General features: G+C 42.6%; 1 protein-coding gene across 6 annotated transcripts in view; it reads left to right on the top strand.

Annotated features, from left to right (window-relative positions):
- inpp4b (inositol polyphosphate-4-phosphatase type II B) overlaps window positions 1-14,266 on the top strand; it is a 469,469-nt gene that overhangs the window by 365,710 nt on the left and 89,493 nt on the right. For all 6 annotated transcript variants that reach the window (XM_061881071.1, XM_061881076.1, XM_061881074.1 and 3 more), the window contains one exon: window positions 942-1,050. In XM_061881071.1, the coding sequence (XP_061737055.1) occupies window positions 942-1,050 (109 nt within the window). The remainder of the gene's footprint in view (window positions 1-941; window positions 1,051-14,266) is intronic.

The raw sequence follows: 14,266 nt of genomic DNA, 5'->3' as shown, positions 1-14,266 counted from the left end.
ATACAGTTGGTCTCTACATCTGTAAGTGCAAGTTAAAGCTCTACTATGCAAAGCGAAAGCCATTTATCAACAACATCCAGGGCCCGAGATCATCTAAGATGGACTGATGCAAAGTGGAAAAGTGTTCTGTAGTCTGACAAGTCCACATTTCAATTTTTTGGGGGAAATATTCGACATCGCGTCATCCGCACCAAAGGGCAAGCGAACCATCCAGACTGTTATTGACGCAAAGTTGAAAAGCCAGCATGTGTGATGGTATGGGGGTGCATTAGTGCCCAAGGCATGGGTAACTTACACATCTGTGAAGGCACCATTAATGCTGAAAGGTACATACAGCTTTTTGGAACAACGTATGCTGCCATCTAAGCACCGTCTTTTTCATGGACGCCCCTGCTTATTTCAGCAAGACAATGCCAAGCCACATTCAGCAACTTCCACAAGAGTATTATGAACATTTTTTTTATATTTTAACCATCATCTTGTTATACACATGTCATTATTTTATTCAGCTGCACCAAATATCCCTCCCACACACAAGCACACACCTTCCACTTGCCTTTGTTTTTCTGATTTAATCGGCAACCTTGTCAATTTCTCCTTCTTTGCATCTCCCGACAAAAGCACCGTCTTGCTGGTGAAGTGTTTATTTTTCCGCCGTGCGCAGACAGACCGTGACATTGAACACTTCGGCACCGACGCTCCTTTGAGAGCGCCGACGCACAAATAATGATAGAGCCGTACTGGCGCGTGGCAAAAATGACTCGTGGTGCGGGAAGTCAGTCCCGTGGACGCACTTAAGAGGGATATTTGACGTCGTGCCGACGTGCTCGAACATCCGCCATGAGCGTCTTGTCGCCGCTGCTCATCAATTTGGGAAATCTGGACACGTCCGCGTCTCAGAGGAAGTAGAACGTACTTGATGGTGTCTTTCTCTTTTACAGATGCTTCTTACGATATCGTCACGGTGGGCGCTCCTGCTGCACACTTCCAGGGCTTTAAGGGCGGCGGTCTGCAACGTCTCCTCAGCAGGCATGAATCCGAGAAGAAAAGGTAAAGGCCAGATATTTAAAAATTCAGCGAAACACGCTTCAACAATTTGGCAATGACACCAAGTCATCAAGTTCGGTTCTAAACTTCAGACAAACATTCTTGCTTCACATTCCGAAAAACAGTAGAGTTCCTGTTGTATGGAGGAGGTTGGACCACTGAAAACTAGTTTGGTACCGGTACTAAAAATGTTTTGATACTTTTAGGTACTTTTCTAAATAAAGGGGACCACAAAAAATTGCGTAATTGGCTTTATTTAAACAAAAAATCTTAGGGTACATTAAACATATGTTTCTTATTGCAGTTAAGTCCTTAAATAAAATAGTAAACATACTAGACAACTTGTCTTTTAGAAGTAAGTAAGCTAACAAAGGCTCCTAATTAGTCTGCTGACATATGCAGTAACATATAGTGTCATTTATCTACCTATTATTTTGTCAAGATTATTAAGAGCAAGTGGTAGAAAATTAGTTATTAATGTACTTAGTAATTTAATTTTAATATCTGCTTACTTTCTCTTTTAACATGTTCTGTCTACACTGTTAATATTATGTTTCTAGGATGGAGTTGACGACACAGACACAAGGGGGAAGTAAAGTGCTATGATTTTTCTATATATATATATCCATATATATATACAGTATATATATGGATATATATATATATGCTCATATATATGTATATATATATATATATTTAAATAAACAATACTAACTAATAATTAAAAATGGAATATGACTAAATTGAAGAGTGTGTATGGTGTGAGACAATGTGAAGCAGTTTTGTTGAGTGTTACTGGTAAAATGTTGTTCCAAACTGGAAGTCCGCAAGGGCGAGGCTTATCTGGAAAGTCCGTGAGACATGCGAAAAGATCCAGGGCGAGAGAGAGATGTCAGAGTCCGTGTCCATTTAAGGGGGTCGAGATCAAGAAAGGCAGTCGAGATCCAGTGTGGGGAAGTCCAAGGGAGCGAAACACACATCTCGAAACCAAGGTGACGGAAAGAAGACACTGCGGGCACAAGGGAGAAGACAGGGGACAAATCAAGCGCGGGGAAGAAACACGGAAAGTTCGAGCCTGCGCCGTGACAGTTAAAATGTAATAACCACTTATTATTCTGTTCTTTGATACTTTACATTAGTTTTGGATGATACCACAAATGTAGGTATTGATCTGATACCAAGTAGTTACAGAATCATACATTGGTCAGATTCAAAGTCCTCATGTGTCCAGGGACATATTCCCTGAGTTTATAAAAATAATATACATTTTAAAAAATAGAAAAAAATATTTTGTGATTATAAAAAATATCGATGCAACCATAGTAGTATCGACTACATAAACTCTTGTACTTGGCATCATGTCGGGTGTAGATCCACCCATGGCATTTGTTTACATTGTGATGCCAGGTGTGCTATTGTATCCTCCTACGGTGTGTAGTACGTACGTATATAAATATATACATAGAGTGGGGCAAAAAAGTATTTAGTCAGCCAGCGATTGTGCAAGTTCTCCCACTTAAAATGATGACAGAGGTCTGTAATTTTCATCATAGGTACACTTCAACTGTGAGAGACAGAATGTGAAAAAAAATTCAGGAATTCACATTGTAGGAATTTTAAAGAATTTATTTGTAAATTATGGTGGAAAATAAGTATTTGGTCAACCATTCAAAGCTCTCACTGATGGAAGGAGGTTTTGGCTCAAAATCTCACGATACATGACCCCATTCATTCTTTCCTCAACACGGATCAATCGTCCTGTCCCCTTAGCAGAAAAACAGCCCCAAAGCATGATGTTTCCACCCCCATGCTTCACAGTAGGTGTGGTGTTCTTGGGATGCAACTCAGTATTCTTCTTCTTCCAAACACGATGAGTTGAGTTTATACCAAAAAGTTTTTTTTTTTTTCAATCCTCTGCTGTATCATCCATGTATCCACATATATATATATATATATATATATATATATAAATATATATATACATATATATTATTTTTAATTCACATGTGAATAATATAAATACAGTCTATTATACAGCATTATTTACATGTGAATAATATAAATACAGTCTATTATACAGTATTATTCAAATGTGAATAATATAAATAGAGTCTATTATACAGTATTATATATATATGTATATATGTATATATATATATATATATATATATATATATATATATATGTATATGTATATCCATCCATCCATTTTCTACCGCTTATTCCCTTTTGGTTTCGCGGAGGGCGCTGGCGCCTATCTCAGCTACAATCGGGCGGAAGGCGAGGTACACCCTGGACAAGTCGCCACCTCATCGCAGGGCCAACACAGATAGACAGACAACATTCACACTCACATTCTCATATGTATGTATGTATGTATGTATATTTCTTACGTACACTGTAAAAAAAAATCTGTATATTTTGCCAAATTCTTTTGTGAAATTCACGGTTGTTTTACAGCATTTACTGTCAGTGGAAAAAACTTGCCACAGTTTTTATTTCGCAAAAATTACGGCGACAGAGCTATCCGATTTTTACTGGTAGAAAACCCATAAAGCATCATTTTTTTATGAGACAAAAAAAATGTAAAGCTCTCAATTGAATAAAGCTTTAGAAGAAGGACAAAAGAGGCAAATGAAGATCATATCCATCGCTCCTGGATCACAGGCTCTCAAGTGCGCCCCCTGGGGACGCCTTACTAATAGGATTGCCTCACAGCTGAGATCAGCAGCACCCAGCAGGCTGCAGCCTGGACTTGTTTGGATGCACAACATGTGTCACTCTAGTGGTCACTTGAGTGATGCCAAAAGAAATTACTTTTTTTTTCTCCCCCCCGCCCCCCAGCCGCTCGTAGATTGCAAAGCCCTTACAGTCCAAGCCAGATCCAATTAGCGCTGGAGTTTGGAGTGCAAGGAAGGGAGTGTTTGGAGACGAGCTAATAAATTGAACGCAGAAAAGGAGGAGTTTTTGTGATGAGAAAAAAAAAAAAATGAAGACTTCATGCTTCAAGTGACCTGTGCTGCTATCTGCTGGTGTAGCATGAACGATGATAAGGTTAGAATATTGTAAAGAATCCATTCAAGTGAAAAGCAGTTACTCCGTGAATGTCAGATTAAACTCGAGACAACATTCTTCCGGGAGACAAAGCTTTTTGTTTCATATTTGACTTCACTAATCACTCGCTGTGGCTTAAAGTTTCAAATTTTCCGCTCGGCTGGTTCACAGCCCAAGGAGCGCCTGCGCTTGACCTTATCCCCGTTTTGACCCAGTCCTCACCTGGATTCAATGTTTGGATCTTATTGACCACGGCGCGGACTACAATGGCGGACGCGCGCAAGTTTTCGGGACTTAGGCAGAGGTGGGTAGAGTACCCGGAAATTGTACTCAAGTAAGAGTACTGTTACTTTAGAGATGTAATACTCAAGTAAAAGTAAGGAGTAGTCACCCAAATATTTACTTGAGTAAAAGTAAAAAGTATGTTGTGAAAAAACTACTCAAGTACTGAGTAACTGTTGAGTAACCTGTTCGTTTAATGATTACGGCAACAAATAATGCACAAAAACATAAAAATAGCAACGAGCAAATTCAGAGCCAGGAATATCTCTTAAGCAACTAAAACAATAATATATATTAAATAATACTACATTAAAATAAAAAAAATAAGGCACATTGAGCCACAATAACTTAACAGCACCATAGGCTCAGTAGGCATTGATTGATTGATTGATTGATTGATTGATTGAAACTTGTATTGAAACTTTTATTGTGAAGACAGGAACTGTGCGATCAGTCTTTAGGCTTGTGACGGTAAGTACGGTTGAAATAAAAAGTGTCTTTTTTCCTTTACACTTTCGATTGATTGATTGAAACTTGTATTAGTAGATTGCACAGTACAGTACATATTCCGTACAATTGACCACTAAATGGTAACACCCCAATAAGTTTTGCAACTTTTTTAGGTCGGATTCGACGTGTGAAGGTCACGTGACCACCTGGTTTTGTTTGATTGGTCCAACATCACCAGTGACTGCATTTGATTGGTGAAACTCAGGCATGCGTAGATCCTACTTAGAATGCGTGTCTGACAAAATCAAAACAAACAAAGCGTGCATTAACAGATCGATAAAAAAAAAAGTAGCGAGTAGCGAGCTGATTGTAGTTAAATGGAGCGGAATAAAAGTAGCCTTTCTTCTCGATAAATATACTCAAGTAAAAGTAAAAATATGTTGCACAAAAACTACTCTTAGAAGTACAATTCATCCCAAAAGTTACTCATGTAGATGTAACGGAGTAAATGTAGCGCGTTACTACCCACCTCTGGACTTAGGCAGATCCCAAATACAAAAAACATATGTATCGTTTTTTTATTTACAGTAAAACGTCGTTAAAAACAAGATTTTACAGTCAAAATATGGCAGCTCAGTCAACTCGAGCAGTGTTTTTCAACCACTGTGCCGCGGCACACTAGTGTGTCGTGAGATACGGTCTTAAAAATATTTTATTCTAGTAATTATTGTCTGCAAATGATGTGTTGTTGTTGTTGAGTGTCGGTGCTGTCTGGAGCTTGGCAGAGTAACCGTGTGATACTCTTCCATATCAGTAGGTGGCAGCCGGTAGCTAATTGCTTTGTAGACGTCGGAAACAGTGGGAGGCAGTGTGCAGGTAAAAAGGAGTCTAAATGCTTAAACCAAAAATAAACAAAAAGTGAGTGCTCCTAAGAAAAGGCATTGCAACTTAGGGAAGGCTATGCAGGATGAAACTAAAACTGAAGTGGCTGGACGACAGCAAAGACTTACTGTGGAGCAAACACGGCGTCCACAATCTACAAACCCCGTTTCCATATGAGTTGGGAAATTGTGTCAAATGTAAATACAAACGGAATACAATGATTTGCAAATCCTTTTCAACCCATATTCAGTTGAATATGCTACAAAGACAACATATTTGATGTTCAAACTGATGAAACTTTTTTTTGTTGCAAACTTTAGAATTTGATGCCAGCAACACGTGACAAAGACGCTGGGAAAGGTGGCAATAAATACTGATAAATTTGAGGAATGCTCATCAAACACTTATTTGGAACATCCCACAGGTGTGCAGGTTAATTGGGATCAGGTGGGTGCCATGATTGGGTATAAAAGCAGCTTCCATGAAATGCTAAGTAATTCACAAACAATGATGGGGTGAGGGTCACCAATTTGTAAGCAAATTGTCGAACAGTTTTAGAACAACATTTCTCAACGAGCTATTGAAAGGAATTTAGGGATTTTACCATCTACAGTCCGTAAAATCATCAAAGGTTTCAGAGAATCTGGAGAAATCACTGCATGTAAGCGATGATATAGGACCTTTGATCCCTCAGGCGGTACTGCATCAAAAACCGACATCAGTGTGTAAAGGATATCACCACATGGGCTCAGGAACACTTCATAAAACCACTGTCAGTAACTACAGTTGGTCTCTACATCTGTAAGTGCAAGTTAAAACTCTACTATGCAAAGCAAAAGCCATTTATCAACAACACCCAGGAACGCCGCCGGCTTCGCTGGGCCCGAGCTCATCTAAGATGGACTGATGCAAAGTGGAAAAGTGTTCTGTGGTCTGACGAGTCCACATTTCAAATTATATTTGGAAACTGTGGACGTGGTGTCCTCCGGAACAAAGAGGAAAATAACCATCCGGATTGCTATAGGCGCAAAGTTCAAAAGCCAGCATCTGTGATGGTATGGGGGTGTATTAGTGCCCAAGGCATGGGTAACTTACACATCTGTGAAGGCACCATTAATGCTGAAAGGTCCATACAGGTTTTGGAGCAACATATGTTGTCATCCAAGCAACGATGTCATGGACGCCCCTGCTTATTTCAGCAAAACAATGCCAACCCACGTGTTAAAACAGCGTGGCTTTGTAGTAAAAGAGTGTGGGTACTTTCCTGGCCCGCCTGCAGTCCAGACCTGTCTCCCATCAAAAATGTGTGGCGCATTATGAAGCGTAAAATACGACAACAAGACTGTTGAACAACTTAAGTTGTACATCAAGCAAGAATGTTAAATAATTCCACTTTCCCAAAGCTTCAACAATTATTTTCCTGTGATCTAACACAGTGGTGAACATGCCCTTTCCCAACTACTTTGCCACGTGTTGCAGCCATGAAATTCTAAGATAATTATTATTTGCAAAAAGAAAAAGTTTATGAGTTTGAACATCAAATATGTTGTCTTTGTAGCATATTCAACTGAATATGGGTTGAAAAGGATTTGCAAATCATTGTATTCTGTTTATATTTACATCTGACACAATTTCCTAACTCATATGGAAACGGGGTTTGTACATCTGAACATGACATGACAATTGACAATGTCCCCCGCAGAGAAGGATAAAAACAACTGAAATATTATTGATTGCTAAAAACAAAGTAGATGCGGGAAATATCGCTCTAAGGAAGACATGAAACTGCTACGGGAAAATACCAAAAATAGTCCAAATAAGTCCGGGTGTGATGTGACAGGTGGTGACAGTACACCTACTTTGAGACAAGAGCTACAGTGATGCATAGTTGGTTATGCGTTAAAGTCAGATCCAACAATTGCGACGACGACTTTTGACTGTCAACTGAGTTAAAAAAATGTTGTGCCTCTGCATTTTTTCAATGCAGAAAATCGGCCTTGGCTCAAAAAAGGTTGAAAAACACTGAACTACATCGAGTATTCTATCGAATATCCCGATCGAGTAATTGAATAAAATCATAATTTTGCTTCATTTAAATTTTTATTTTTCTGCTTTTTTTTTTGTCCTGTCCAGCTTCTCAGGCAAAAAACCGTATAGTTCAGGGGTATGGCTGGCGAGCCAGATGTGGCTCTTTAGATGACTGCATCTGGCTATCGGATAAATCTGAGCTGACATTGCTTAATATGATAAGTAATGAATAATTCCGCTGGTAATCCCAGTGTTAAAATAACGTTCAAAATATAAAACATTCTCATGCTTTTTTATGTTCAAGAAGTTGCGTTAATGGTAAGAAGTAATTTATTTATTATTGGTTAGTGTGGGGCTTGCCCTCCTGGGGGTTCTTCAGACCACCAAGAGCCTGTTTTAGGGTTACAATATTGTTTTATTTTATTTTTCCCTCAGTTGCTTTCCAGCAATTGTCTTTTTCTCTTTCATCCTCACTCGCGCTCTGGCTCCAGCCCCGACCCCGTCTCTCCTCCTGGCTGCTGCTTATAACAGAGCGACAGGTGATTAGATAACAAGGCCCAGATGGGCCATCTACCCACCTGTCGCTGATTTCGAGGCCGGTCCTGGCAACATCCTGCTTTGCTGCAGGCCCGCAGGCCACGCCCCCTCCACGGTTAGTTTCAGAATAACAATGTTATTACAAAGAATAAGAGACCTATTATACTCTGGAAATGTTGGTCTTACTTAAAAATGCACACGTTTAGTTGCGTTCAGTGTAAAAAAAAAAACATTATTTGGCTCTTATGGAAATACATTTTAAAATTTTTGGCTTCTTGCCTCTCTCAGCCAAAAAGTTTCCCGACCCCTGGTATAGTTGATGTAGTTGCCCATGTCGGCTGTACAAATGTACTTTACAAAAGAGCAGCGTGGGATTATTCTCTTGTTGCCTTATTTGTATTTTGACTTTATTAAATGCATTCATATTATTATATTTGTGCAGCCGGGCCGGAGCGATATCTTTACTTAACCAAGGTTTAATTTTACATGTTAAGATGTGCCCTCAATTATTGCGTTTACCCTCATTGTATTTTATTTCCTTGAACGCCTGTTTTCATTTTTTGAAGGCTGACACGCACAGCTGAAATGGGTCCGTGGTTGATTGTGCCAATTTGTGTGTGCTAATAAAAACAGGTGCGCTCACAGCCCTATGTGCCGTGTGGTGTGACCGCATAAGCGATGTTCTTGTCTCTTGTGCGTTTTTGATGATTATTGCACGGTGCAGTTTTAATGCTGGTTTCTCCACGCAAATCAGCTGAGCTGTTTTCAACAATACATAAACAATATCCATCCATCCATCCATCATCTTCCGCTTATCCGAGGTCGGGTCGCGGGGGCAACAGCCTAAGCAGGGAAACCCAGACTTCCCTCTCCCCAGCCACTTCGTCTAGCTCTTCCCAGGGGGATCCCGAGGCGTCCCAGGCCAGCCGGGAGACATAGTCTTCCCAACGTGTCCTGGGTCTTCCCCGTGGCCTCCTACCGGTTGGACGTGCCCTAAACACCTCCCTAGGGAGGCGTTCGGGTGGCATTCTGACCAGATGCCCGAACCACCTCATCTGGCTCCTCTCGATGTGAAGGAGCAGCGGCTTTACTTTGAGTCCCTCCCGGATGGCAGAGCTTCTCACCCTATCTCTAAGGGAGAGCCCCGCCACACGGCGGAGGAAACTCATTTCGGCCGCTTGTACCCGTGATCTTATCCTTTCGGTCATGACCCAAAGCTCATGACCATAGGTGAGGATGGGAACGTAGATCGACCGGTAAATTGAGAGCTTTGCCTTCCGGCTCAGCTCCTTCTTCACCACAACGGATCGGTACAACGTCCGCATTACTGAAGACGCCGCACCGATCCGCCTGTCGATCTCACGATCCACTCTTCCCCCACTCGTGAACAACACTCCTAGGTACTTGAACTCCTCCACTTGGGGCAGGGTCTCCTCCCCAACCCGGAGATGGCACTCCACCCGTTTCCGGGCGAGAACCATGGACTCGGACTTGGAGGTGCTGATTCTCATTCCGGTCGCTTCACACTCGGCTGCGAACCGATCCAGCGAGAGCTGAAGATCCCGGTCAGATGAAGCCATCAGGACCACATCATCTGCAAAAAGCAGAAACCTAATCCTGCGGTTACCAAACCGGAACCCCTCAACGCCTTGACTGCGCCTAGAAATTCTGTCCATAAAAGTTATGAACAGAATCGGTGACAAAGGACAGCCTTGGCGGAGTCCAACCCTCACTGGAAATGTGTTCGACTTACTGCCAGCAATGCGGACCAAGCTCTGGCACTGATCGTACAGGGAACGGACCGCCACAATAAGACAGTCCGATACCCCATACTCTCTGAGCACTCCCCACAGGACTTCCCGAGGGACACGGTCGAATGCCTTCTCCAAGTCCACAAAGCACATGTAGACTGGTTGGGCAAACTCCCATGCACCCTCAAGAACCCTGCCGAGAGTATAGAGCTGGTCCACAGTTCCACGACCGGACGAAAACCACACTGTTCCTCCTGAATCTGAGGTTCGACTATCCGACGTACCCTCCTCTCCAGTACACCTGAATAAACCTTACCGGGAAGGCTGAGGAGTGTGATCCCACGATAGTTGGAACACACCCTCCGGCCCCCCTTCTTAAAGAGAGGAACCACCACCCCGGTCTGCCAATCCAGAAGTACCGCCCCCGATGTCCACGCGATGCTGCAAAGTCTTGTCAACCAAGACAGACCCACAGCATCCAGAGCCTTAAGGAACTCCGGGCGGATCTCGTCCACCCCTGGGGCCTTGCCACCGAGGAGCTTTTTAACTACCTCAGCGACCTCAGCCCCAGAAATAGGAGTCCACCACAGATCCCCCAGGCACTGCTTCCTCATAGGAAGACGTGTTGGTGGGATTGAGGAGGTCTTCGAAGTATTCCTTCCACCTATCCACAACATCCGCAGTCGAGGTCAGCAGAACACCATCCGCACCATACACGGTGTTGACAGTGCACTGCTTCCCCTTCCTGAGGCGGCGGACGGTGGTCCAGAATCGCTTCGAAGCCGTCCGGAAGTCGTTTTCCATGGCTTCCCCGAACTCTTCCCATGTCCGAGTTTTTGCCTCCGCAACCGCTGAAGCTGCACACCGCTTGGCCTGTCGGTACCTGTCCACTGCCTCCGGAGTCCTATGAGCCAAAAGGACCCGATAGGACTCCTTCTTCAGCTTGACGGCATCCCTCACCGCTGGTGTCCACCAAGGGGTTTTAGGATTGCCGTCCCGACAGGCACCAACTACCTTGCGGCCACAGCTCCGATCTGCCGCCTCGACAATAGAGATGCGGAACATGGTCCACTCGGACTCAATGTCCAGCACCTCCCTCGTGACATGTTCAAAGTTCTTCCGGAGGTGGGAATTGAAACTTTGTCTGACAGGAGACTCTGCCAGACGTTCCCAGCAGACCCTCACAATGCGTTTGGGCCTCCCAGGTCTGTCCGGCATCCTCCCCCACCATCGCAGCCAACTCACCACCAGGTGGTGATCGGTAGAAAGCTCCGCCCCTCTCTTCACTCGAGTGTCCAAAACATGAGGCTGCAAATCCGATGACACAACTACAAAGTCGATCATGGAACTGCGGCCTAGGGTGTCCTGGTGCCAAGTGCACATATGGACACCCTTATGTTTGAACATGGTGTTTGTTATGGACAAACTGTGACGAGCACAAAAGTCCAATAACAAAACACCACTCGGGTTCAGATCCGGGCGGCCATTCTTCCCAATCACGCCTCTCCAGGTTTCACTGTCGTTGCCAATGTGAGCGTTGAAGTCTCCCATTAGGACAAGGGAATCACCCGGGGGAGCACTTTCCAGTACTCCCTCGAGTGTTCCCAAAAAGGGTGGGTAGTCTGAACTGCCGTTTGGTGCATAAGCACAAACAACAGTCAGGACCCGTCCCCCCACCCGAAGGCGGAGGGAGGCTACCCTTTCGTCCACTGGGTTGAACTCCAACGTACAGGCTTTGAGCCTGTACGTAAACAACATAAAAAGACAAATCACTCAATAATGAAGGTGGAAAATGGATGGATGTATGGATGGACACAAAGAACATGTATTTTTGTGCACTGAAATCTTGATTTCTGCTTGAGTAGCGTGAAGCTCAGAGCTTATGAGGTGCACAATAACACATGTCCAAGTCCAGTCTGTTGATGACCACTCCATTGGCTCCTTTCCACTGGCCGGGAGCCTCATTTACCAGGAGACCCCGCACGTTAACCTCATTGGAGCCGTAATCGAAGATTCGGCAATCGGCGTTTGTCTCACACACGCGTAAAATGCCGCGACAATTGCTGCCAACACAACAGGTCAGGAGAAACGAGCATTGTGTGCTTATGCCTTCACTCTTCGTTACGGCTCTGGTTTTATTTTCCGAGGTGCACTACCGGCAGCGCAGGGATACAAAACAGTGACCCGGAAAAAAGGACAGACAGTTCCTGTGTTGAAGAGGCGGCGTAAAACGGGTTATTAACTTTGCCGTCTTTGAGAAGCACACACTCGTTTGCTTTGATGGTTTTTCGGGATACTAGCTTAGGGCCGGGGCCATCCATCCATTTTCTTTACCACTTGTTCCTTTCGGGGTTGCGGTGGGGCGTTGGAGCGTATCTCAGCTGCATTTGGGCGGAAGGTGGAGTACACCCTGGACAAGTTGCCACCTCATCGCAGGGCCAACACAGATAGACAGACAACATTCACACACACATTCTCACACTAGGGCCAATCAACCTATCCCCAGGTGCATGTCTTTGGAAGTGGGAGGTAGCCGTATGTGTGTGTGTGTGTGTGTGTGTGTGTGTGTGTGTGTGTGTGTGTGTGTGTGTGTGTGTGTGTGTGTGTGTGTGTGTGATTTCACTGCGCTTGTTGAGGGATGATAGATCTGGATGATATATAATAAACAGTTTCTCTTTTAAGCATAGGTTGCATCATTTATTACCACTGTTGTAAGGTGTGCTGGATGCAAGAATTTGCCATGTTATTGAATATTCAACATTATTGTCTTTGAGGTTCCAAATGTGTTTGCTGAGTTCTGTAGAATTCCGCAAAGTCTGGTTTCTAAAGGAGGCGTTGTGATTATTCCATCTTGTTTTGAATGCTCCTTCGGTTAATCCTACGTACGTGTCGGATGTGTTAATGTCCTTGCGTATTTCCTTTGCTTGGTAAACGACTGATGCCTGTAAGCACCCTCCGTTGAGAGGGCAATCAGGTTTCTTGCGACAGTTACATTCCTTATTGGTTTCAGAGTCGTTTAGTCTGGGGGTAGGCAGTCCTTTTGCAATTGCTTTGTTGTGGTTTGAAATTATTTGTTGTATGTTATTCATACAGCTGTAGCTCAATTTGATGTTGTTCTTGTTGAATATTTTTCTTCCCCAAAGGCAACACCCTAAGAAAAATAATCTGACACGTACGTAGGATTAACCGAAGGAGCGTTCAAAACAAGATGGAATAATCACAACGCCTCCTTTAGAAACCAGACTTTGCGGAATTCTACAGAACTCAGCAAACACATTTGGAACCTCAAAGACAATAATGTTGAATATTCAATAACATGGCAAATTCTTGCATCCAGCACACCTTACAACAGTGGTAATAAAAGATGCAACCTATGCTTAAAAGAGAAACTGTTTATTATATATCATCCAGATCTATCATCCCTCAACAAGCGCAGTGAAATCATTTCAACATGCCGCCACAGACGGAAACACCTCCTCGGTAACACATGAGCCAATCACCACACCCTACGCCTGCCTGTACCCACCCACTCTGTGCCCTATATAAACCATTGTATGTGAATGCTTACATTAAAATCTCCTGATGATTGAGGGAACCCCTCATGAAACACTTCTGTAGAGATGAAGTAGTCTTGTGATTTTTCCCACACCTACATATTGCGCTCTACCACGGTATCGAGCACTATTCTCTGGATAATCCAATCAAGACATATATATATATATATATATATATATATATATGTATGTATATATATGTGTGTGTGTGTGTGTGTGTGTGTGTGTGTGCGTGTGTGTGTGTGTGTGTGTGTGTGTGTGTGTGTGTGTGTGTGTGTGTGTGTGTGTGTGTGTGTGTGTGTGTGTAAGTATATATATATATGTATGTATATATATATGTATGTATGTATGTACGTATATATATATATATATATATATATATATATGTATTTATAGGTTTATATGTGTATATGTATATAATAATGTGTATATGTGTATATGTATGTATATATGTATATGTATATATATATGTAAATATGTATATATACTGTATATATTTATATATATATATATATGTGTGTGTGTAAGCATATATATGTATGTATACATGTATATGTATATATATATAAATATGTATATATACTGTATATATATATATATATATGTGTGTGTGTGTGTGTAAGTATATATGTATGTATATATGTATTTATACTTTTATATGTGTATATATACACATATATA

This window comes from Nerophis ophidion, linkage group LG20 (assembly GCF_033978795.1).
Source record: "Nerophis ophidion isolate RoL-2023_Sa linkage group LG20, RoL_Noph_v1.0, whole genome shotgun sequence".
NCBI classification, from domain to species: Eukaryota; Metazoa; Chordata; class Actinopteri; order Syngnathiformes; family Syngnathidae; genus Nerophis; species Nerophis ophidion.
Note: the sequence above shows the minus strand (reverse complement) of the source record. Positions and strands in the feature narration are given on the sequence as shown.